This window comes from Pagrus pagrus, assembly GCF_965226575.1.
Source record: "Pagrus pagrus genome assembly, chromosome: 12".
Lineage (NCBI taxonomy): Eukaryota > Metazoa > Chordata > Actinopteri > Spariformes > Sparidae > Pagrus > Pagrus pagrus.
The window spans coordinates 18,698,593-18,721,568 of NC_140196.1; the positions used below are offsets into that span (position 1 = coordinate 18,698,593).

General features: G+C 40.9%; 1 protein-coding gene and 1 long non-coding RNA gene across 8 annotated transcripts in view; one reads left to right on the forward strand and one right to left on the reverse strand.

Moving 5' to 3' along the window:
- The window catches only part of LOC311265921, a 31,939-nt gene extending 30,460 nt beyond the window's left edge, over window positions 1-1,479 (reverse strand). For all 3 annotated transcript variants that reach the window (XR_014623646.1, XR_014623647.1, XR_014623648.1), the window contains exons 1-2: window positions 1,294-1,479; window positions 972-1,023 (exon numbers count right to left, since the gene is read on the reverse strand). This is a non-coding gene — a long non-coding RNA (uncharacterized lncRNA). The remainder of the gene's footprint in view (window positions 1-971; window positions 1,024-1,293) is intronic.
- The window catches only part of svilb (supervillin b), a 52,672-nt gene continuing 30,542 nt past the window's right edge, over window positions 847-22,976 (forward strand). Inside the window, exons 1-9 of one of the 5 annotated variants that reach the window (XM_084368037.1) lie at window positions 847-1,015; window positions 1,270-1,350; window positions 2,019-2,084; window positions 14,245-14,308; window positions 15,365-15,456; window positions 15,559-15,616; window positions 15,732-15,880; window positions 16,247-17,078; window positions 21,274-22,629. In XM_084368037.1, coding sequence (XP_084224163.1) covers window positions 979-1,015; window positions 1,270-1,350; window positions 2,019-2,084; window positions 14,245-14,308; window positions 15,365-15,456; window positions 15,559-15,616; window positions 15,732-15,880; window positions 16,247-17,078; window positions 21,274-22,629 — 2,735 coding nt within the window. In that variant the 5' untranslated portion in view covers window positions 847-978. Of the gene's footprint in view, window positions 1,016-1,269; window positions 1,351-2,018; window positions 2,085-2,566; window positions 3,100-14,244; window positions 14,309-15,364; window positions 15,457-15,558; window positions 15,617-15,731; window positions 15,881-16,246; window positions 17,079-21,273; window positions 22,630-22,976 lie in introns of those variants that run through there. The other 4 variants (XM_084368035.1, XM_084368036.1, XM_084368039.1 and 1 more) reach the window with 4 other exon arrangements.

Below are 22,976 nucleotides of genomic sequence, written 5' to 3' on the forward strand. Positions count from 1 at the left end.
AGGCACGTTGGCATGGTGGCTGAGAAGTAGGAGGAGTTGTAAAGAGGGATATAACATAACAGGGATAATTTAACATTGTAGGACCTCACATAATGTACACGCAGCATCTGTCAGTGCTATTGAACATATTAAAGAAGCAATATTTAGCTTAATTAGGTCTACATAAATATGAAAAGGCAGTTACTGGATGTATATTCACAGATAAATTCACAAATAATACAATATATACTTGCAAAAAGGCAATCAACTTTTATATCGCTTTAGTTACAGTGACCCCAAATTAGCCAACATTTCAGTCAAATCTACTTTGAATGGAGAAAAATAGATAAAACATAAAGATAAAGCAATACTGTATCAGAAGCATGTAGCTACGACTGCATACAAGTTCATTTATTTAATGTTGGTGGTGTATAACATAACTATAAACACACCTGCTCTGACAACATAAATGTTTGACAACATTATTTTGTTATAGCACCACCTGTTAGTTACAATTCCTAGCTACATCAGCCCCAGGTGTCAGTTAGCTAGTTTGCTTACATTAAATAATGCAATAATTGGTTGGTGCCAGTCTGTCAGCTTGGCTTGAAGGAAAGATAACTGTTAAAAAGCCTTCACTTAGCAGAGTTACACATTTTTAAAACTATAAAAGGTCAGTTGTGATACTATTTCCCACTTCCGTGTGATTGCCACACCGATTGTTAGCATTCCGAAGTTAAGCTAACGTTACTCTAGCTGACGGTAGCTAACTAGCCCCAAATGAGACACCCATTTTTGGACGTATTTTTAGTTGGGTAATTTTCCACATAATGTTTTGTGCTGGTATGTTGTGCCTTTACCTTTGCTACTAACTGTAATTCAGAATAGTTTTACGTAAAAGCTGGAGTTAATCTTGACCGAAGTTGCCACATAAGGCTAGCTAAGGCTAAAGCTAAAGCTTAAAGCTAAGCTCAAAGCAGTATAACGTTTACCTCCAAGATGGCCGCTGGGGACAGGTGCCAACCGTCTTCGTCAGGTAAAACTCTACACAAACAGGATATAACTTGTTTAATTTACTTTTTTTTTTTATTAAATTAGAAAATATTAGGATTAAAAATGTACTGCAGCTTCAATTACTGATAGTTACTACTTCAACGTTAGAACTGTTAGTGTGCTATTGCAGCTAATCATATATTCTACTAGTACTAGTACTAGTACATTATGAAAAAAACCCAATGTAATTGTGTTTTCTAAATATCTATCAATATACGACAATTGTATTCATGGTAGATATGTGGTGCACAGTCCCACTACCATTCATTTCCAGCTGTCCCTCCATAACAGCAGCCTCAGTGTTGGAGCCAGGACATGGTGAGTAAACTTCATATCTGTCATTACTGTACACCTGTCAAACATGCTCCTTCTGTTGCTTGGGGAATAAGTAGCTCCATTAACGGCACAGTGACAGTTGTCCTCCTTCTCCACTCCTCCTCGCTTACATTCTCAACTGTACCGCACCCAAATAACAGGAGAGGAAGATTTATTTGAAAGGAGCAGACCACGTTTTCATTTGAATGTGTTTGTTTAAACATCTGTAGAGGAACTAGAGACACAGTTAACTGCGTATACCGTTATGCAGCAGTCATGTCCACAAGATGGAGCCAAACTCTAAAGATATAACTCCAAAAACCCTGAACAAAGCCTGCTTCCTCTCCACCACAGGGTGTTCAGGCAGAGGACACTTTTACCTGTTTATTTATAGAATAAACCTTGACACTTTGAAGCATATACATTTAAAATCATGTGAAAATGAATGTTGACATGTACTGTATGTATATAATGATGACAATGATCATGATGTTTTTCTTGAGAAGGATTTTGTCGACTTTATTTTCTACATCTTTAGTTTTTTGTAAGACAACATGTAAAAGAGCTGTTTGCTTGCTTCCTTCACATTTACATTTTTGGAGATGAGCAATAGTTGCATAACTTTTCATAAATATTTACACCTTGTCCTGCCTGCATGTGTGTTTGTGTAGGTGAGCAACCCAACGTGAACTGCAAAGAAAGAGATCCAGTTTTGTGCATCTCACAGCTGTCCTGCAGTGAGTACTTTGGCAATGATCATGAGCATAATAAGGCATTAAATCATGAGTGGACATACTGCAGATTTAAGATCAACTCTTTAGATTAAACTAACCATCTGTGGCCTTTAAAACCATACAGTGCAACGTTTATAAAACTGATGAGCCAGAAATTTAAATGCATCCTACTGTTGGATACATTATTGGCTGTTTTAAATTGATGTGTAGGTTACTCATGCATTTTCTCAGAGCAAAATTAAGTTTAGTCCTGTGGTACAGGAGCGCCTGCAGAGCATGGTTCACACCGTGCTGGTGGATTGTAGTTTAACAGCTGATTCGATCCCCCTGTGCTGTGAGCCCAACGCTTCCTGGCTATTTATGGCAGATGCCCCTCTATCGAGGCCGCTCTCTTCAGCCCATACATGGTTGCTGTGGGATGAGGTTACCACACCGATTTTGGCCCGTACTCCCCAAACCCCTTTGAAGCAGTGCTGTGTCACCTCTCAGTCTCAGTCTAAACTATCAGACCAGGGTCCCAAACCTGGGTTACAATAATGGACATTTCAAGAACCACAGTTTTGACTTTTGGAATAGTTTGAGTATGCACTTATCGTAGGAGTAGCCGTCTGTTCTAGCACCCCTTTTGTGCATTTTTCTCCTCTTCATCCCTGTCTCTCTCCTTCACCCCTCGCCTGAACACCCCACTCCCTCTCCCTTCTTCTCTCTCTTTTTTGCTCTGCCGTTCTTGGACTGATTTATTTGGCCTGGTGCAGCAGAGCTAGTGGGAAAGCACCAGGCTATATTTGTCGGCTGCTGAGGTTGGACCTGCTTCATGGTGGATGACTTTGGATCCTCTGTTTGGGTTTACCTGCTCACACCTGCGCCTCCTGCCTCCTCAGCATCTACTTTCCTCTGAATAAGGAACTCGTGAGACTCTTTGTTTGGTAGTTTCCTGTCCCTGAATTCACAGTCAAGATAAATGGACCTCACTTGAGAAGCTTTTCTTTTACGCCCTTAGTATTGGAGCTAAAGCACTGTAAGTATTGTTTTCGCTTTCCTAATTGAATGTCGTGCATACTATTATTTGTATTTGGTCAGAAAGAAAGCACTTCTCTCATGATGGATCTGACCACCGTTCATCACTTGTGACGTAGCTTTGTGTTGAGTTGTAAATTGAAGATTCCTGGATAAATGTTGAGATAGAAGGTTTGGCCATTATTTTGGATGTTTGATTTCCTTTGGTGCTGCTGTAGCTTCCTTGTAACTTAAATATATAAATCATTCAGAAAAAACCTTGTCATCTAGTATTAGATTACTGAATCATAACAAGAGGTTTTAATGTGCAAAAGTTGCCTCACACCTGCTCTGGTACACCTGAAAAACACATTAATATGGCTTGTAAATTTGCTTTTTGTCAGTTTGATTGTTTACCAGCCATAGTTTGTTTTCAGTTCTTGTGTAAAAGTAAAATGTGATTGTTTCGAAAAAAAGTCAAATTTGTAAACCATTAGACATAGTTTAAATCCATTGCATAGTTTATAGATATTAATGCTTTTTTTGCAAGAACCAAGGGCAAATAGAGCAGGATAACAGAGGACAGAAGCACTTATGTTATTATTATGTCAGTGAGAGTACCTGGTGGTTTACAATGTTCTGCAGTCAGTTTAAGTATTATAACTACATAAGTGTCTTTAAGATTGGTCAATCATTGTCATTCACTGTTATATCACAAGTGAAGTGTAGTGTCCCAACCAAGCCCTGTCTCAAGTAACCACATGGGTATTAGCATTCCAAGCTCCAGATTATGGCTGTATGGTGGCATGTGTGTGCAGCTGATCCATCAGCTATGTGTTGGGCTGGTGTGTTGTTCCAACGCTGGCCAGGCGTCATTTCTCAACAGTTTTGTTTTTATAGTGAGTGCTTGTGACTCCGCGCGGCAGTTGCTTTGCTTGCTTGCTCTGCACCTGTTGCACTCATCAAAATGATCGGACAGGTTTATTGGCCAGTCCCATGCCTGACCTTATGGCACTGGATTATGTTCATCTGCGTATTAGAATACAGAGCTGCACACAACTCCAACTGTTTCAGACACATAATTCATTGAAGGCTTGATTCTTTGTTAAAATAGGTGGACATACAGAATATAAATAAATTCATATATGGTTCACTGAATCTTTCTGTTTGCACTTCTAAGCCTCTTTGTTGAACACTAGAACAATACGTATACCAGGTAGCTTCAGATATGTTTCTCCTCTAGATTCATGCATCTTTTTCTAAAGGCAGTGGTGACATATAGCTTTGTTGTTGGTGTATGCAAGAGCAGAGTTCTAGCAATGTTGAAGTTTTTTGCAGCAAAATTTCACAGTTGTAAAAATAACTCTTATAATTGAAAGGGCAAATTTAAAATATCTGAAAAAGGCAATATGTCCTATTAATGTTTCCCTTAACAAGAATTTCAACAACTCCAACTCTTCAGCGATCAGCAACCACTGTACATTCTTTCATCACCCCCTGCTCCTATTTAAAGAGGAACTGCTGTGACCTGTTGAATATGGTCTCATGCACCAGTTAATTTGTAACTGGTACCCAGCGCCATCTCTGGTTGGCCCCACTGTCCGCTGTTACTCTCAGCACTCAGTATGTCAGAGGGCTGAGAGCTGTCCACAGCCTCCTGCTGGCCTGCTAGCATGATGACCTCATTCTGAATGTATGACTGCTGCTGTTTGGTTACATGTGACATGAATCAGTGATGATGGCCACTTTATTCATGCTCCTAAATGGGTCCTGCGTTCTCAGATTTGTATTGTTACTATGTGCAACTGATGATATATCTTTCTCTGGTATGTTTTTGCATAATTTTACTTTAAAGGTGCAGTATGTAGTTTTGGGGAAGAAGATTTAATCAGAAAGATAAATCTTCAGTGACTGATTTTTTATGCCTAAACAAACAAAATAAACAAACTCTCTTTGTCTTTATAACTGAATAAACAAAGTGGCCTTAAAGGACAACACAATTTCATAATGTTTTACTTTGTCTATATGTGGCGGACCCTGCCACCTTTCTAGCTTCAACCAGTGTTCTGGGGACCTTATTTTAGGACAGATTGTTTATTCAGTTATGGAAACATAATATAAAAATATTTCTGAGTTTGTTTTATTACCTCATTAATATTGTAAAGGATTTCATTGATTTTGAATTTCTCCACCAAAACTACGTAGTGCCCCTTTAAATTAAGTATAGGAAACATTTTGCTTTGGTAATAGTGGTCTTTCTTGATGTTGCTGGATGTTGTAACCATTGTAAGTCTAGCAGTGGAATTTAAGGTGGTTGCAGCAGGATTTAGCAGAGAAAAGAAAGTGTAAAAAGCATATCAGCACACCGGTGGAATTAGGGGCTAATGATTATCTGTTGATTATTTTCTCGTTTAATCAAATACTTGTTTGGTCTACAAAAGAAAATGTCAGAAAATGCAGAAAAATGTCAATCTGTATTTCCTAAGGCCCAAGATGATGTCCTTAAATGTGTAGTTTTGTCCAGAACACAAAGATAACAAGTTTAAGTCAAAGAGGAGTGAAGAAATAAAAAAAATATTAACATTTACGAAGTTGTAATCAGAAATGTTTTTGTGGTTTTTCTTAAAAGTTTCAATTAGTCGATTAGCAAAGTAATTGTCGATTTATGTAATAGTTGACAACTAATCGATTTATCGATTAACCATGTATATAACAAGAAATAAAAAACAATAATGAAAATGAAAATAAATTCATTAATATGATATATTAATATAAATGCATGCTTTGGTCATTGTATACATATTAAGAAGATGGTGTTGGAAAAAAGAATGACGTGAAAGTAAATGATACTGTGATTGAGGTGTAGTTACAGTTATATAAAGTTATGTACAGGTGCCACTAGACACAAAGCATATTTATGCTGGTATTTTGAAATTGAATACTTGCCTTAATTAGAAAAAATAGTTCATGTACAGGCAGCATCTAATCAAAATGTCCTACCATGATAGATATGAAAAATACAGTGGAGAGATTGTAAAAGATATGTTTTTATTGGTATTGGTATCTCCTATGAGTCAAATTTCCAAATACGATGGTGTTCTTTAGGGCCACTGGGAGCATAGTTTAATAACATTGACCAACTCATACCTTTAAATATTTGGTTTGGCTAGTTTATGTGTTCAATCTAGGCAAAAGTAGAAGCGCTGCAGCAATGACCCTGCAATAGTTTGGAGACATGCTATTCCAACAGCTAACTTAGCATTGTATCAAATTAACTTTTTTTCTGCTCATAAGTTACCTTAAGTTACATCATCGTGTTACATAATGTGAAGATGTTCCTGGACGATGTAACTTTAAGAAAAGACAGACAAATTCTCCAGGGACCACTTCTGGCATGAAATCCTCCTCTTCCTCCTCCTTCACCCACGCTGTCTTTGTCTCTTTCCTTCCTCCCTCCCTCTGGCTCTGCCTAAGAGTTGCAGTACTTCCTAAGTGTCTCTCCTGAGCACCATGCTCTGTGCTCATCGATACCCATATAAGAGCAGAGCAGGCAGATTTCTGTGCCGCGTGTCAGGCAGAGTTGATGCAAGGCAGCAGAGAGGAACGCAGATCTGGATCTAAAGACAGAACTGCCAGAGTAAATGTTTAAGAAAGGGGGAAGGATGAAGGTTCCTGCTCTGCTGGCTCAGGCTCTCACTCGACCTGGTTTTTTGTGTGTGAATAAGAGAGAGTTTGGATTATGCACTTCTTCTGCATGTGTGTGCAAGTGTTTATATTAGTGCATGTGTGTCTGTGTGTCAGTACATTAGTGCATTCGTACAAGCTAACCAAAACAAAGAAAGTTTCTCCTAATAAAGGCAAGTCTGGTTGGAGCACAGCATCTGCTGCTGCCAAAAATGCAAAGAAGTTTCTAAATAAGTAATTATTTCTCTGTTAAAACAGTTAAATGTTGAATTAAAAGTGCTTTAAAGTCCCCAGGATGTACAAGAAATCACACATTTTTTATCATTAAAAGTACTTGAAAGAGTTGTTATTGTTAGCAGCTAAATGCCAGTATGGCTGAGCAAACAAAGAGAAAAACATGCCATCTACAAGCTGTCAGAAAACCTGAACAAAGAGATGTCACATTGTAGATTTAATTAATAATATTAGTGCATCATTATTACAACTAACTGAATAATTATTACCGACAATATTGGCAAAATATTGCTCTTGATAAAAAAATGTTTTAAAAGCACACATTGAACACATGAAAAGCTTGTTTGCACTTGATGTCACATCATGCACATGGACAAGCCAACTAAAATCCAATATATCTATGTTGTATGACCTTTGATAAAGAAATTAGTCTACAAAATAAGACACATAAGATAATAGGCTAATGGACGCATTTGTTTATTTGCTGTTGGTCTAATAGTAACATGAACATAGGCATACTTTACAGGACTTGAGGTGCGTCAAATGTCCCTTGAAAATATAAAAAAATCGGTGTTCTTTCTTCCCCTCTCTTCCTTTTAGTTTGAGCTGAGGCTGCTTTAACCGAAAGGAAAGTCATATACTTAAATTAATTGTTTCCAAATCTCTGAGTATCAATTATGCTATAACCTATCCTTTAGCTATAACACAGCATAACATTTACACCAGATGAGCTGTCTCATCCATTTTCCTCACCTGGCACTGTCGAAAATATGCCGTTTGTTAAGGGATAGTCTATATGTTTTACTCGATTAACTTTGAGAAAACTCTAGAATAGAAATAGAGTAACTGAGGATGGTCAAAGTTAAAGTTGATTACCTGTTTTTGGGAATTTAAAGCATGTTATATGTTCGAACAGAACTCTCACGCTCAGGCTGAATGAAGTATCATGCGTTTTTTTTTTTTAATAGAAAAAAGTCCATCCTTGGCTGAGGCCCTGTTGTATGACTAGTGTGCTGCTGAGCTTCACAGCTTAAAGTTCGATTAGCAAAGAGATGCTTTGATGCTGAGTCACAGGGATTTGTTGAAGTGCTTCCCCTCGGGGTGTTTATATGATGTCCTGGCTGTTGAGTTTTATTGACCGGTTTGGACATCCAGTGTTGCAAGATGAAATTGTTGAACTGAGTTTCACATTTTTATTTGACTTTGACCCAAAAACCAAGAGACAGTTGAAGTCTGAGAAAGGGGTCTCAACGGTACAGGTTTTTGTAGCTGGTAACATGTCAAGAGCAGAAATCAATTCGTCATTTGAGAGAGAGATAGACCTGACAGTTTACTTGGTGACGTGACATGACAGGCACCTGACACACATGTTGCTGATATATTTTTATGGGAGATTTTTGTTTTGTCTTGTAATATGTCCCTTTGCTATAGTGTGTTCATTTGCTTTAGTATGTTTAATTGCTATAATATGCTTTCTTAACAGTTAAGGTCAAACAGCAAGAGCTTATTTATTGTATATAAAAATGGCAAAAAAACCCCTGCAGATTATGCAAGTGAGATGCTGAACTCTTTTTGACACACACAACCCCAAATAAGAGAACTAATTTGTCAACAAATTGAACTTAATCTCAACCTCCTATAAAGGTCTGCAAATCCAAGATGTTAAATTGGTCACAATGTCTGACACAAGTTCCCATGTTGTCACTCGACTCAAAGTCCACCTCAGTTTGATTTCTTGGAAGGTTTTAAGTACTCTGTCTTATGCCAGTGAGGTTTACTTCTAAGAAAAGCTTTATGAATGACGTGAAGCTTGTTTTGAACATATAAAATGCGCAACCGGTGAGACACAGAGTGACTAACGAGGGACGTATCGTGTTTGTTGCCGCGCAAGCTGGCATGGGCGTTGGCAATAGAAGGAGGGGTAAACAGAGTTAAGTAGAGAGAGACAGGTAAAGAAACAATGAAATGCCAAAAATGCGGGAAAGAGATGGAGAGAAAAGGAGTTGAGCGGAATGAGTAGGAGGGATCAGAGGAGCGAAGCTAGATGGATGGCAAGGATGACAAATCTGAGGAGTGAAAGTGAGAAGGAGTGGGGAAGAAAACAAGGCAGAGCAGAGAGCAGGCGTGGAGACGGTCCCCTGGTAAACATGGCCGGCTGGCTTACAGGGTGACCTCTCCCCGAGGCAGCCACTCACAACACATGTTGCCTTATTAGGGGCGTCTACAGGGAGAGAAGGCAGACTAGGGGAGGATGGTGGGGGGAGTTTGTGTGTGAAAGGGTGAGAAAAAGCATCAGACAGAGGAGTCGGGTGAGTGTGCAAGTGAGAAGGCCTAAGACGGAGTCTGAAAGTGTGTAACAAGAGTAAAGAGCTGGTTTTTGTTGTCAGTTTACTTATTCAATACAGTTCAGGGAGCTCTCACATGTCCAGTGTGACACTGCAGATATTCATGTACAACATCAGACATCATGTTAAGTGGTATCATACTAAAGTTTTTCAAGATAGGGCTTTTCTGGGAGAATGCTTTTCTGTACGTTTGTTCTTACTGATGATGAGTGCTGGAGGTTATACTGTGGTTCTTCTGTAGTTTCCAGTAAAGATTTAAAAAGTGGAGAGCTAAGTAAAGAGAGAAGACAAACTGACAGCTTGATGATTTGTTTTGGTATTCTGAATATTGTACACAATAAGGTCAAACCTCAGTGAGCAGCAAAACAATATAAACAACAGAAGTTTCTAAGTTTGGATTATTAACATTATTCGTCCCCCATACTTACTAAAAGAGCTACAGTAACTGAATCTTTGCCTAATTATGTGTGTCATGCACATGTTTTCTGTGCCACCCTTCGTGTATGTATACCAAGTGACAATAAGACAATTTTGTATTATACTCACACACAAACAATGTCTAGCAATGTCTTCCAGCCCCTGCAGGGCATCATAGTACAGTTTTCTTTTGTTTCACTGATTTGCAGACCTTCTCTTTTGTTTGCTTGCCTCATATCTCTAAATTGTGTCATTTTGTGTTTGATAAAGTTTGTAAATCTAATCATTGTCTTCTAAACATTAATGGCGCTAACTGCCTTATTACACTGGCATTACTGTATGTTGCTTCCCTACCCCTCATGCACTGCATGTCCGACATTTACTTGACCAAAGACCTTTGTTTTGCTTTAAACTGCTGCTCTCTGAAGTTTGTCAGTGTTGTGGATGCATGCATGCTCATCTGCATCTTTTGTAGATGCTTTAACTTTTTTATTCAGGGGGTGTCATTGACAGTAAACTAGTGATCCAAGCTCCACAGGTACCTTTGACTTTTTGGCAGCTGGACTGGCTGCACTTTCTTCCTTCCTTCCTCTTATCAGGCATCTTAAAATTTTTTTATTTCACTAGAATGGGTCAGCGTGCAGAAGTGACCAGAGGTGGAGACTGGACACTCACTGTAGCCTCCACTGCCAGTACTTGCCACACATTACCTGATCGATGATTGAGAAAAGTGGGTTTTATCAACGAATGGATGAGATTGTGTCTGCAGCCACTCATTATACCTGACTGAGTATCTGACTGAGAGCCTGAGGACACGCTGTGGTAGCGACATGCCCTAAAACAATCCTATTATATATCGTCTATTTTACTTTAAATGGGACAATAACTAACTAAATAACATGAAACTAGAGAATACGACCATAAACTCATTAATAAAATGTTTTACAGTTGAAGTAATAAATGAGAAAAAGGATCATTTTCTTATAAGGTCACATCAATTTGACTTCTTTTTGAAACCAGTGGAGTCGCCCCCTGCTGGGGTCCTATTACAAAGAATGCAGATTTAAGGCACTTCCGCATTGAGTTCACTTTTCTGACCCACAAAATTCATCCACATTTTATACAGTCAATGGAGTGTGTGTGTGCTGTAGAGTTCGAAAAAGTACAATGAGGAAGAACAAAAACTGAAATAAACTATACCCCGTCAGTTTTTAACAACATTTAAAAAAATATTGTGAGAAATCTCTTTGCTTTTGATGTTGTATTTAATGGTTAACAATTAGAATATGGCAGGAAATTAGTTCTGTTCGACTGCATTGCACATGACATCTTAATAAAGCCTTCAGTTTTGGCTGAACTGGCATCAAGACAAGGCTGCCAGTAAAAATCTAACAACCATAATGAATCATACTCCCTGTAGTACACTGGATTTTATGATCTAGTGGACTCTGCTGCATTTAAAAACAGAATTAACAAGATTTCACACTGATGTGATAATGATATTAATATCAATTTGTTTCTTTAATATTTGGAGTTTTGTTGGTACCTGGGCATCATGGCTGAAACATGCCTGATATGTGCGTGTATTTGGGATACCATCCGACTTCCAGCTGCCCCAGACCCCATACCACCCCCTGCAGCCCTGCTGGCACCCTCCTCCAATCCTGTTCCAGAGTTTTTATCATCAAGGCTAATTTCTGCCTGTAATCTGATTAGGGCTCTGAGCTGCTTTAGCACCCTGCTGTGCTGTCTCTCTCTCTCTTTCAGCTGCCTTGCGTGCACATACACACACACTGACATGTACACCAACACACACACAGTGTATGACAGCCAGTCTGTGTTGGCTGTAGCTTGCAGTCAGTCTGCTGTGTGCTCATCCATGTGTGTGTGTGGTCGCGTTGCAACCTCCATCCCTGCCTGTCCGCTTGCCGGTAGCAGCCCTCGCCTCCACCGCTGCCACTCTTGCTGTCCACCACCGCTGTGACCGGAGGGGAGTCATAGCAACGGGGCATCCTTCTGTTCTTCTTCTTAAACATGTTTCGAAACCCATGGATCTCTAGTTACCATGTGGGCCATGTGGAGCCCTGTATCCAAGGTAAGGCCTTTGAAAGGGGAGGGCTCGGACGGGCTATAGGATGACTTTCTTAACCCACCTTAACTCTATAGATTGCGTGGGGGATTCGGCTAATGCCATTTAGCTCTTTACTGAGACAAACTTGGTGGCTGTCACTGATACTGTAGATTGAAAAGCCTGGCTTGGTGGAACGGACTAAGAGGCGTTGAAGTTACCTGGTTATCTCCTTTGCTTGGTTGGATCAGATGAATCAGGGATTCATGATGTGTGTAAGAGCTACTCATCTCTGTCTAATGCGTTTAAGGATTTTGGGATATTATGAATAGGAACAGAGGGTTTATCTTTTACCATTAGCACGATTGTTAGCATCATCAGCTTTGAAGGAATGGCGAGTAAGTTTGAGTACTGAAAGATAATTTTTACTGCTGTATATTCAACAGGTGAACGCTGTTTTTTCCTTCCTTTGGAAATGCACTCTATCATTGCCTGCTGAGATGGAACCTCTTCATGTTGAACCAGCAGACTTTCCAAACAGATTGTGTGCAAGCGAAGGCCCATTTCACTCAGGGAGTCTATTTTGCACCTCTGAATATTTATAGAAAATCCCTCTCCTCACCACGCTCACTTTGGGACCGTCAGCAGCCTAAGCTGCTCTCTGGCACTGCCATCCTTGAGCCTTGTGCTGCTTGTTTTGTTGACAACCTGCAGGCATTTCCAAGGATGACTGACTTGTGTGCAAGGGGCTTTCCAGACAGATAAACTGATACATGTACACACACCTACGCAAGATTCCCACAGGCGTCCAAGATCTTCAATGTTTGTGGATTTGAGATGAAGTCATGCTTTAGAGGTTATGACATTTATGGGTTTGGAGAATGAAAATAGCGCGCCGAAGTTGCTGCAGCCATTCTTCATCTCTTCAGTGCTTTGCATGCCAAGCAAAACCTGTGCTTGGGGGAGCTGTCACAATTGCATTTACAGGACAATAATCATAAAATGAATATTTCCAGGAAAGATTTCTGGTCATGCTTATTCCTAATTCTGACTTGTGTTTTGCCTTAGATTAAAACATGTCACTTTTGAGTGCTTGAATTTCACTGGTGCACTTCACAAAAAACACTGAGAATCTATTTAATACGCTATGGAGGCATCTGCCTCTACCATCACACCTTTCACTTCCTTACTTTCTGTCCTGCCAAACATTCCTTGCTGTATTGCCACACAGTCTTTGGAGGCCAAAATAAGCTGGAGGTGTTCTCGAGGCGTCTGGAGCAGTCACACGATCTGTCTCCTATACTGGGCTACAACTTTACAACAGGCTGCTGTTGCTGTGACGTGAGACGAGAGGGTCAGCTATCAGTTGGGAACTGGATGTGAACTTTCTGAGTAACTGTCTTTGACAAGTGACTCATGAGGCTTTTACTGGAACAGTAGATTGTTGGTGTTTACTCTGAGAAAACGAAAAGTGACTTTTCAGTTTTCAGCTGCATATATACCAGTTTTTTCTTACAGTGGCAATGCTTTTAATGGGTTACAAAAGATTTCTTGAAACATGTTCCAAGTATGACTTCTTATCCTTAAAGTGAGATTTGTGATGGCTGAAGTTTGTTTTGGTCTGTCAAACACCTGTTGCTTTGTGGATACTCTGCAGTATCATAAGTATATACATTATTCATGGCAAGCCTGAGTAGAAAAATCAAACCAGCAACCCTTTAGTGGCTTCCTGACCATGTCAAATCAAACTAGAGAACGTAAAGGGTTGAATCAGTGAGGAGATGGTTCTTTAGAAAAGACAATGAAATGAGATTCAAGAAGTCCAGTTTGGGTTGACATCCATGAGTTTTAAAGCTCATCTGACACCAAAACACTGGTTTCTGATTCTAGCTTCTTCAATTTGAATATTTGCAGGATTTTTTTTTTTTACTCCTTTATGGCTAGAAACTGAATTTCTTTTGGTTGTGGACAAAACAAGAGATTTGAGTACGTCATCGTTGGCCTAAGCAGTTTTTTCACCATTTTATAGCCCAAACAACTTATTGATTAATCAAGAAAATAAGCAAGAGATTAATCGACAATGAAAATAATGGTAAGTTGCAGCCCCAATGTGGGATTGCATTCCATTATGGTGTAGCAAAAACTTAGCCAGTTTTGTTTTTGCTGGACAAAAGGGTCTGGATAAAATTAAGGGACTGTGTTTTGTTTTTTTTACTCTTCCCATCTATCATACCCTTCTGAATTTTGTCGTAATAGCTTTACTATAAACAGCTGTTTCCATAGCAGTTAGGTTTTTTGGGTTTTTTTTTTTTTACAGTACAGCAGTGTGAACACAGACATACTGACTATTAAACTGAAAGGTGGAGAAGGTGGAGTGCAATTTCCTTTTTTTAAAAATTTTCTCTTGTGTCTGTTTTAGGAATTAGCTCTAAAGCTCCCACCAAACTCTCCAGCTCAACCTCGTTGCCAACAGACACCTTAAGGTGAGTTTTTCTGTTTACAGTCACCACACTTGAATGATTAAAGGGCAAACACTGGAGCTACAGAAATGACTTGTTCTATTCTCTAAGAGCATTTACAACTGTGTCATTTGTGCTCCGTCATCAAGTTAGGGATATGTAAGGATATAGGTTTACAACAGTCGAGTGCTTTAGCTTATCATGTGCAGTAAGCATTAAAAGCTGGAGATGCCTGGAACAGCTTATCCTAAGACACTTTTTTGTTCACATGGCATTAGAGCAATAATACCCCCTTCAGGGGCACTTCGCACAAAGCCCCCTTTTTGCATTAGTTTAAATGTTTTGCTGGTGGTTAAGCATTAGAGCTTTAGCATAGTAAGCAAATTACCTTCATTCCTACAGTAAATGTAAGTCAAAATTCACCAATGTAACAGGTATCCAGTCCAAAAAATTAAAATATAAAAGTAGCATGATCAGCAGCTCCTCTGTATTGTCTCCTATTTTTTTTTTTTACATGCAGAGGTCTACTCTGAGCTATGAGATGTGGTTGACAGTGTTGTCTGGAAAGACATTAGAAAAATATGTTAAAATAAAAATACTGATGGTTGACTCTGCCCTAAACTGTTCCAAGAGCTTCTAATCTAAATTGACAGCTCTTTCAACAATAACAAATTAAAGAGGAAAGAGATGATAGGTGAGTTTATTTATCCTAGCTTGTGTGATGTGTTGATTGTGACATATAAAGGCATTAAGAAGACGACCTTGATTGTCTGTTTCCATTTGGAGGAGAGTCAAGACTTGATGGCCTAGTTCTTAAGCTGGATCCTGTTGGAAGTGACTCCAGCTGAGTTTCACCTTTACCTGCCATCACCTCTTTAAGTCAAGGCGATTGAGCGCTGCAAGGACAGCTGAATTAGGAAACTAGGCACAATTTGTTGTCCATGTTTTGGGTAATCCAAATGAGTTGAAGAACACTATTACACTACACTACCATTCCACCAGCCATTCTGACCAACTGCTTTAATCAAATGTTTTGTATTTATTAGGAATTCAGGTTTGTGACTCTGTCTTCTCATTCAGTTTTCAGAGTGACTTCTCCTTAAGTGGCAAGACCACCTTGGTCAAGAGTGTTTCAGACACAGATGCCAAACTTCTGTCCGCCCTTCCCAAAGGTGTGCATTGGTTCCAAACACACATAATAAGTCAGAATATAACACATAGGTTGTTAGTTATGGCATTTGTTCTAAATGTATATTTTCTGTTCTAATATTCAGTGTCAGAGTTGAAGAAATACTTTGAGGGAGCTGTCACAAAGGATTTGGGAATGAACAGGTATCTTCAGGACTCTCTATACTATATTTTCACATTAACATGCCTAAATGTTTATATAAAGACTAACTTGATTTAATAGATGCTCACCATATGCTCTGCCTTCTGTCTCTGACAGAAAGGAGAGGATAGCCCGGCGTCTGGAGGGGATTGAAAGTGATGCTCCACCTGCGCTGGTGCCCGGTGGTTTGGTAGCCAACAGAATGCTGGAGGAGGATCCTCCGCGGTACACCCGCGCCTCTGATCCCTGTGAGCCTTGTGTGATGGGTAAGCATGGCGTGATGCACCGCAAAGATATATCATGCTGCATTTCGTGGGCTTAAATTGACATTGACAACCATATTTGAAAAAGAGCTGCCATTCAGTGTTTAATATAAATTACGGTTGTTGCATGTTGCATGACATGAGGCATCTGTTTAAACCAAATAGATACTAAATAACTATTGTACAGCAAATCCAATATACAATTCATGAGCTTTCAGTTGTACCTGTGACTTGGACTTTGGCATGAATAGTATTTAGAAGTCACAAACTGGTTTTACAATAACCTCTGTGTGACCAGATGCAGCATAATTCTTGCTTCTCAAGGAATATTGCTGATAAGTAATTAAGTATTTCCACTATTTACCACAGTGAGGCGCTACAGTCGAGAGGAGCTGGAGGCACCCCAGAAGCAGGTGTCATCTCACGACAGATCCCCGCAGGTCAAAAGCAGTGTTGGCAGCAGTCGTCCAGAGCCAATGGTGGTGTATGTTGACCCAGTAACGTTATCCACCGCCTCTACACCCACATCTGGCCCCACAGACACCACCAGCCTCAGCTCCAAGGCTGAGCGCATCGCCCGCTACAAAGCCGAGCGTCGGCGCCAGCTGTCAGAGCGCTATGGCATCCTCCTTGATCAGGAGGCGGACATCGATTACACACCACGCTACCGTTCCAGGCGTGATACAGACATCTCTGACCGACACATGGCTGCCAGGCGAGACAGAGACAGTCAGCAAGCTGAGGACCCAGGAAGGGGGGCCAGGGTGCCATACCGCTCTGGTGTGGGCAGAGTTTACATGAGGACTCACCCCGACCCTGCTGCTGTTTCCACTTCCAGCCCCGCCCACTCAAACCAAGCCCCCACTCAAGAGAGGCCGAGAGGATTCTCGGAGCAGGAAAGGGTGATGAACATGGAGAACTACCGGCGTGGTGGGGCTCAAGAGCGCTCAATCACATCTAGAACCAGAACTCAAGAGCAGCATCCATCCCAGTCCCAACAACAGCAGCAGCAGCATCACCACCACCAGGACGACACCCACCAGGAGCCAAGCCCCGCCTCCAACAGGGATTACAGCATCGCAGCGGTGCCCAGCTCCCCTCGCACTGCCCGCCGGGCCTCACTGCCCTCCACACGCTACGGCATCTCACCTGGGGATTTATTCATCGAGCAGCAGGCCCAGAGCATCCTCAACAGGCAGGGGTGAGTTTATAAAAGCCCTCAGAAAATACATGAAAACTGCAAGACAAGACTCAAGACAAAATATAGTGGATAACTCTTACTGAAGACCTGATTGTACTAAAATAATACAACAAATTCAAATTCAACCTGCATTGCAGAAGTTTTTGATATAAATGAGCGTCCGTTACATTTAAGCCACTGCCAAATGAGTTTAAACAATGCAGATTTAGCCTGTCACCACTAGATATATCTCTCTGTATTTTGCAATATGTATAGCTTTTAAATCTGAAGTCTGTGGTGACTTTCCCGCACTTGTGCACAGGTAGTAATGCATTTTATGTAAGCCAGCAACTATTGGTTTGCCAGAGCTGAAGGGGGGAGGAACCATAGCGAGCAAATACGAATATTGTGGAGCCTCTGGCGTCATCAGCTCATCGACAGTGTTTGTGTAATTGCTCTCACTGCCAGAGGGGGAGACAAAAGTTCTGCACTGCAAGTCTAACTTGCATACCTATAAAAATACACCTTTAAAGTCCAACATGATGCTAAAATTAGCATCATGTTGGATTATGCATGCATTAGCATGTGTATTCCCAGACAAGTCTATGTCAGCACACTGAAAAAGACTCCTGTTCATACTCAATGGAGATACTTTAGTCATTTGAGCATTACAAAAGGTCTTAAACCATGTGGATCATTATTATAAGCAATTAAATTCCTCAATGGGTATTTCTATCTGTTCATGAAAAGTCTGATGTTGTGTCTACAATGTACGTTAGACTACATGTAGTCCAAGAGAGTTTAAATACACAAACCCCTGTTTTCTTGAAAATATTTACACCAGCTCCTTAAAACTTAGGCATTTTACATGCATTTTTGATCATTACAACATTTATGAAAATTATTTATAGCAATACTTCAAACTGAATTTGGTTTCTGCAGAAGTAAGGAAAAATCTCAAAATTCATGAACTTGTCAGTTTGGACTGCCTTGTCTTTGCTGCTGAGCTAGCTAGCCTGCTGCACCACACCAGTATTAGGATCTTTCTAGACTGTGGCTCCAGCTCTGTTACGCTTGCCTTGCTCCAGTTTCACATAGAAACGCTCTGGGGAGCTCATCAAGGAAAGGTTGTAGGGCATCAGGGTAAATTGCAGAGTTGGATTTTGGAGGGGATATGATTTCCGTGCTTGTCCAAGAGGTAACACTGATTCACCAGCAGCTTGGTTCATTAGCAAAGAGTCTATATCACAATCTATTATAAACTTGAATATGCTACCACCAAAGGAATGATAATTGTGAATGTTTGTCAAGTAAATAATCAGATAGATTTTGACTTGATGACATTAAAGCAGAGATAATTTACACAATGTTCTGTGTCCGTAGACCTGTGAATAATAAAGAAGTGACACTAGCAAAAAAAGATTTTTGCAAGCATTGAAAATAGCTACACTTTAATGGCAAATCTTTAATGAACACCTGCCCAACACATACACAGCACAGCACATTTTAAACTCATCCTCAAACTGCACAACATCTGCAACATATTTTATTCCTGATTATGGTTCAGCTGATCGGTGCAGCTCACTTTGCTCTGATCTTTAAAAGAATGATCAGAAGTTTCCCTCAGGGTTTGACACTGTCACCCCATCATCCTGTAGCCTGGCCGCCCTGTCAAAGAGCGACTGGTCTCTCAACACAGACTCAGAGAGTGACACTCTGACAGACTGCAGCTGGCCTTCAAGGTACTGTCTGCTCAGGATGCCATCAGTGTGAAGCCCTCACAATGCCCTGTAGTCCACCGGGTACATGTGTTAAAGCTGGCAGCTTGCTCTTTATATTCAAGGAAATGTTAATTAATTCTACAATATTTTCATGTAACCACTGGAAACCGTGCAGGAATTTTATTTTTCTTGCATTTATTCCTCTTACACACGGTATTCAAAATTATGAAAGATGCTTTAAAAGTCTTCAAAGCATTTTTATAGGTCTTACAAAGTTGTAAACATATTGAAATCTGCAGATAATACTGGTGGGAACACCTTTTTTTAAAAATAGGAAAGTTACCAGATATTAAGCCAGCACATTAAAAACACGTCCTCGGTGGACATGGAGCTAATTTGTTCCAGTAGAAATACTTTATAATAGTACAATATCATATCTCATTCAGTAATACTTTTCTTAATAACTGGTGTCGTGATCTCCCGTTTAACAAGTGTTTCAACTGACAAACTTTTATCCCTAACTTAGTCTTACAACTTAACTTTATTCCTCAAAAGACTTACTGAATACATGCACTAATTTTCATATTTTTTCTGAAGAAACTTTTTTGTGATTATGACTTTCGATTATGCTCATTATACTATAATCTTATCAAACCATCTCTGCCAAAAAAGCAAACTAAGGCCCAGCCTGAGTGTAATCAGATGAGTTCCTTCCTTAAACTCGTGTTTCATTATATATTAGGCCTAGGACACTAATTGCACTTTGTGTTCTCTCAAAACATGGTATTATCTATGATTTATTGAGCCAAAATCTCACAAAACAGTCTCTGTTAATATTTTGCCCTTGAAAGACCAAGAGCAGTTCCAGGAAACAGAGATACTTGACCCACTTCGTGTCACAACTCTTCAATCTCACACTATAAACATCCCACAACTCTTTAAAACTTAACACTTTATTATCAGCACAATACCATCCTCTCCATCTACATCCTTGTAAAATTAGTATGGCTGTGTGTGGTCTGGGTTTCATGAGCAGCTGAGTGGTGGTAGTGAACCAGAGTTGATGGAGTGACAACATTAGTCAGCTTGATGCCCTGACCTAGTCGTCACTAAGTCGCAGACTGACTCAGCACTTGTCAGCTGAGGCTGTACTAACATCCCCCCTCCTCAGATTTTGGCCTGTTAACCCCTATGAAATTACATCTGAGACTTGCACCCTGTGACGTTGACAGTGTCATGGGATCAGCCATGCATTTCTCCTAAGATCTTGCATCTATGTTTTGATGTGGTTTCATGCTGAAAGGATTCTAGGGAGAAACAGATTAACAGAAGTCTTTGATTTTATCTGAGTGGTGCTGGAGGCTTATCCATTCAGGTTTCAGGTCCTTGGGTATTCATGTATTTCTGGAGCAGACTGTGGCCCAGATTCGTAGACATAGCTGGCTTGCCGATAGCCTGTGGAAGGATGAAGGCCCATAGCTTTTGGGCTTTATCAACAGGTGAAATTTATAGAGGCATGGCCAGCTTTGTCAGATAAGATTGTTACTAGAGCTACTAAGCTTGATTGATAAACAACAGCATGTCTTTAATACTGCATTTGCAAAAATAAGTGATACAGTTTTTCTAAAGAAAGAAAAACCAACTCGCTCCTTTTCTGTCCACTTGTTTGTGACTCAAAAAGGACATTCTGATCACTTTTTAGGAAGTGTAAAAGTCCAATTGTTGCCACTGGCAGAGACTGCCTTTGTGGCCTTATCAGCTGCTTATGCTGGCTAGTATTAGTGTGTAACCATGTACTGTAGCACGAGCACTGTGTAAGTCCTTCATGCCATGTCAGATAAAGTAGAGGCCCATCAATTATGTCTGGCTTAGTGGTCTTGAATGAGATTAGAGCAACCTTTGGCTACCAGGGGTCAGAAGGTTGTAGATGAAAATAGTTTGGCTTACTTTTTTGGCACGCAGACATAAGAGAGAGAGAGACAGAGAGAGAGAGAGAGAGAGTTGTGTGAAATAAGACTCAAACCCAGGACATGCTACTACTTGACCTTGTTGCAATTCTAGAGCAGGATTTGGAAGCTCAAGGTGGACCCATGATAGTCTCATGTCATAAACCATTGTGTAATATGTTTCACAATGTGCACTTGGGGCATGATTTGCGATATGCCAGAATAAAATTTGAATAGAATTGAATTAAATTTGTGCAAAATTGAAATTAAGTAATTTTAGTTTTGAACTTCAGGTGTTAAGGCCACCTGGGCAAGTAGGCGATCATTTTTTACAGTAGATACACCACTCAACTCTTCTTGTCAGAGAGTAAAATTGTGGCTGGTTTATTTTATCATTTACCAGCTTCTGTGGCCCATGGAGAAAGAAAAGCTTGGTATATGCCCCTTTTTATCACATCTTGATTGAGTTGAGTTTGGAGCTTAGAGAGTGCCGGAGCTTTTTAATTGAACTGGAATCACAGTGTCCCTTTATCCATTCCTTTCCCCAAGAATCAGAGTAAAGGAACGATTGTCCAGGGATGAAACTGTCCAGAGGCCTCCTGACTGGAGTCCAGACAGACACCAGGCTAACAGACACCGTACGCAGGGGAACACTGCTCAGTATACGCCACAGCGATCAGAACCCAGCCAGCAAAGGACTGTTCCCCAGCCTCAGCCCAGCCCAGGTCACCATCCTGCCCAAGGTCAAACAGCCCAGCCTCCCTCTGCTCCTGAGTACCAGTACTCTGGCCCTGCTGTGGAATCTCAGCCCTATTTAGCCATCCCTGCCCCAGTTGCCACTGCCAAACTTCCTGGACCTCCTGAGGTACAACCACGCAGGAGAGTGAGTGCCGACCAAATCTATGCCTCCCACAGGGAGGCAAGATTGGAGGCCAGGCAGGCCCTTAAAGAAGAGCCCCAGACAGAGGGCCTGCTTAAGAGCAGGAAAGCTGTTTTGCCCTCAGAGATCCGCCGGAGAGAAAGGAGCGTGGATGATATTCATAGGGGCCGGCATGAAGACATGGACTGGCAGAGCTACAGCCCAGAATGGAGGAGGAGGGGTCGAGGTGAGGAAGACTGGGATCGAGAGAGACCAAGGGAGAGGGGAAGGGAGAGAAATGTTGAGAGGATCAGAGAAAGAAGGAGAGAGCATCTCTCTAGCCATGACAGCCATGAGGAGAGAGTATTTAGATCTTTGCAGCCTCCCCATACTTCTGTTAACATGCAGCCCAGACAGCATCAGCCCTCTGAAGCTGTGTACCATCAAGAGCCCCAAATTCTGCAGCAAGAGCCTCCAAGGCAACAACAGTATGAACCCATAAAGAGTCAACATGATGCTCAAATCCAACAGCAAGATCCTCAAAGGCACCATCCAAATGACCACTCAAGACAGCCACAAGAGCCTCTCAGACCACAACAGTCTCAAAGACAGCCGGAGTATGAACCCCAAAGGCAAGTGCTTCCAAGTCAGCAGCAAGCCTCCCAGGGAAAACAACAAGAGCCCCAACTAGAGGAAGACTTTGAGTCTCAGAGACAGCAGCAGCTACACGATCCATTAGCGCCCCAGAGGTTTGACTCAGCCGTCTACCTCCACAAGGGCTCCTCTTTGCCTCAAGCAAAACAGAGAAGCATGGAGATAAGCGGAGGGCCCAAACCCAAGATACGAACCCGCTCCAAGTCAGATATAGGTCTCAGCCAGCATTCTGCCATGTATCGCATGGAGAGGGCAGCAGCCAGCAGAGAGACACTGAGGGCTGCTCCTCCATCAGGGGTGGCTAATGGGGAGATGGGCACCCTGGACACCAGGGTGTCAGTAGCACAGCTGCGACACTCATATCTGGAAAATGCCAACCGGAAACCTGAGCTGTAGGTCCACTGGCATGGGCTCTATGTTGCATTGCTAAATAACTGTCTCACTCTGTGTTAGTAAGCTGTTGCAAATAAATAATCCAATCATCCAAGAAAATAATGCTGATAGAAAGTAATTCTGTGGCATGAAATGTGGTGAGTCATAGTGCTATGGTATCTACTATTATTGTGTTTATTGAAGAGCTTAACTTACTTGTGCAAGTTAGAGTCAGTTCTTGCAAGTTACCCTTTGGAATTTGTCTGCTGCTGCATGATAACATTGAGTAATGGCTCTTCACTGTTGGGTTGCAGTTATGCTCAGAGTGTGTGCCAATATCAGTGTGTTCTTCTAACTTGAGTGCAGT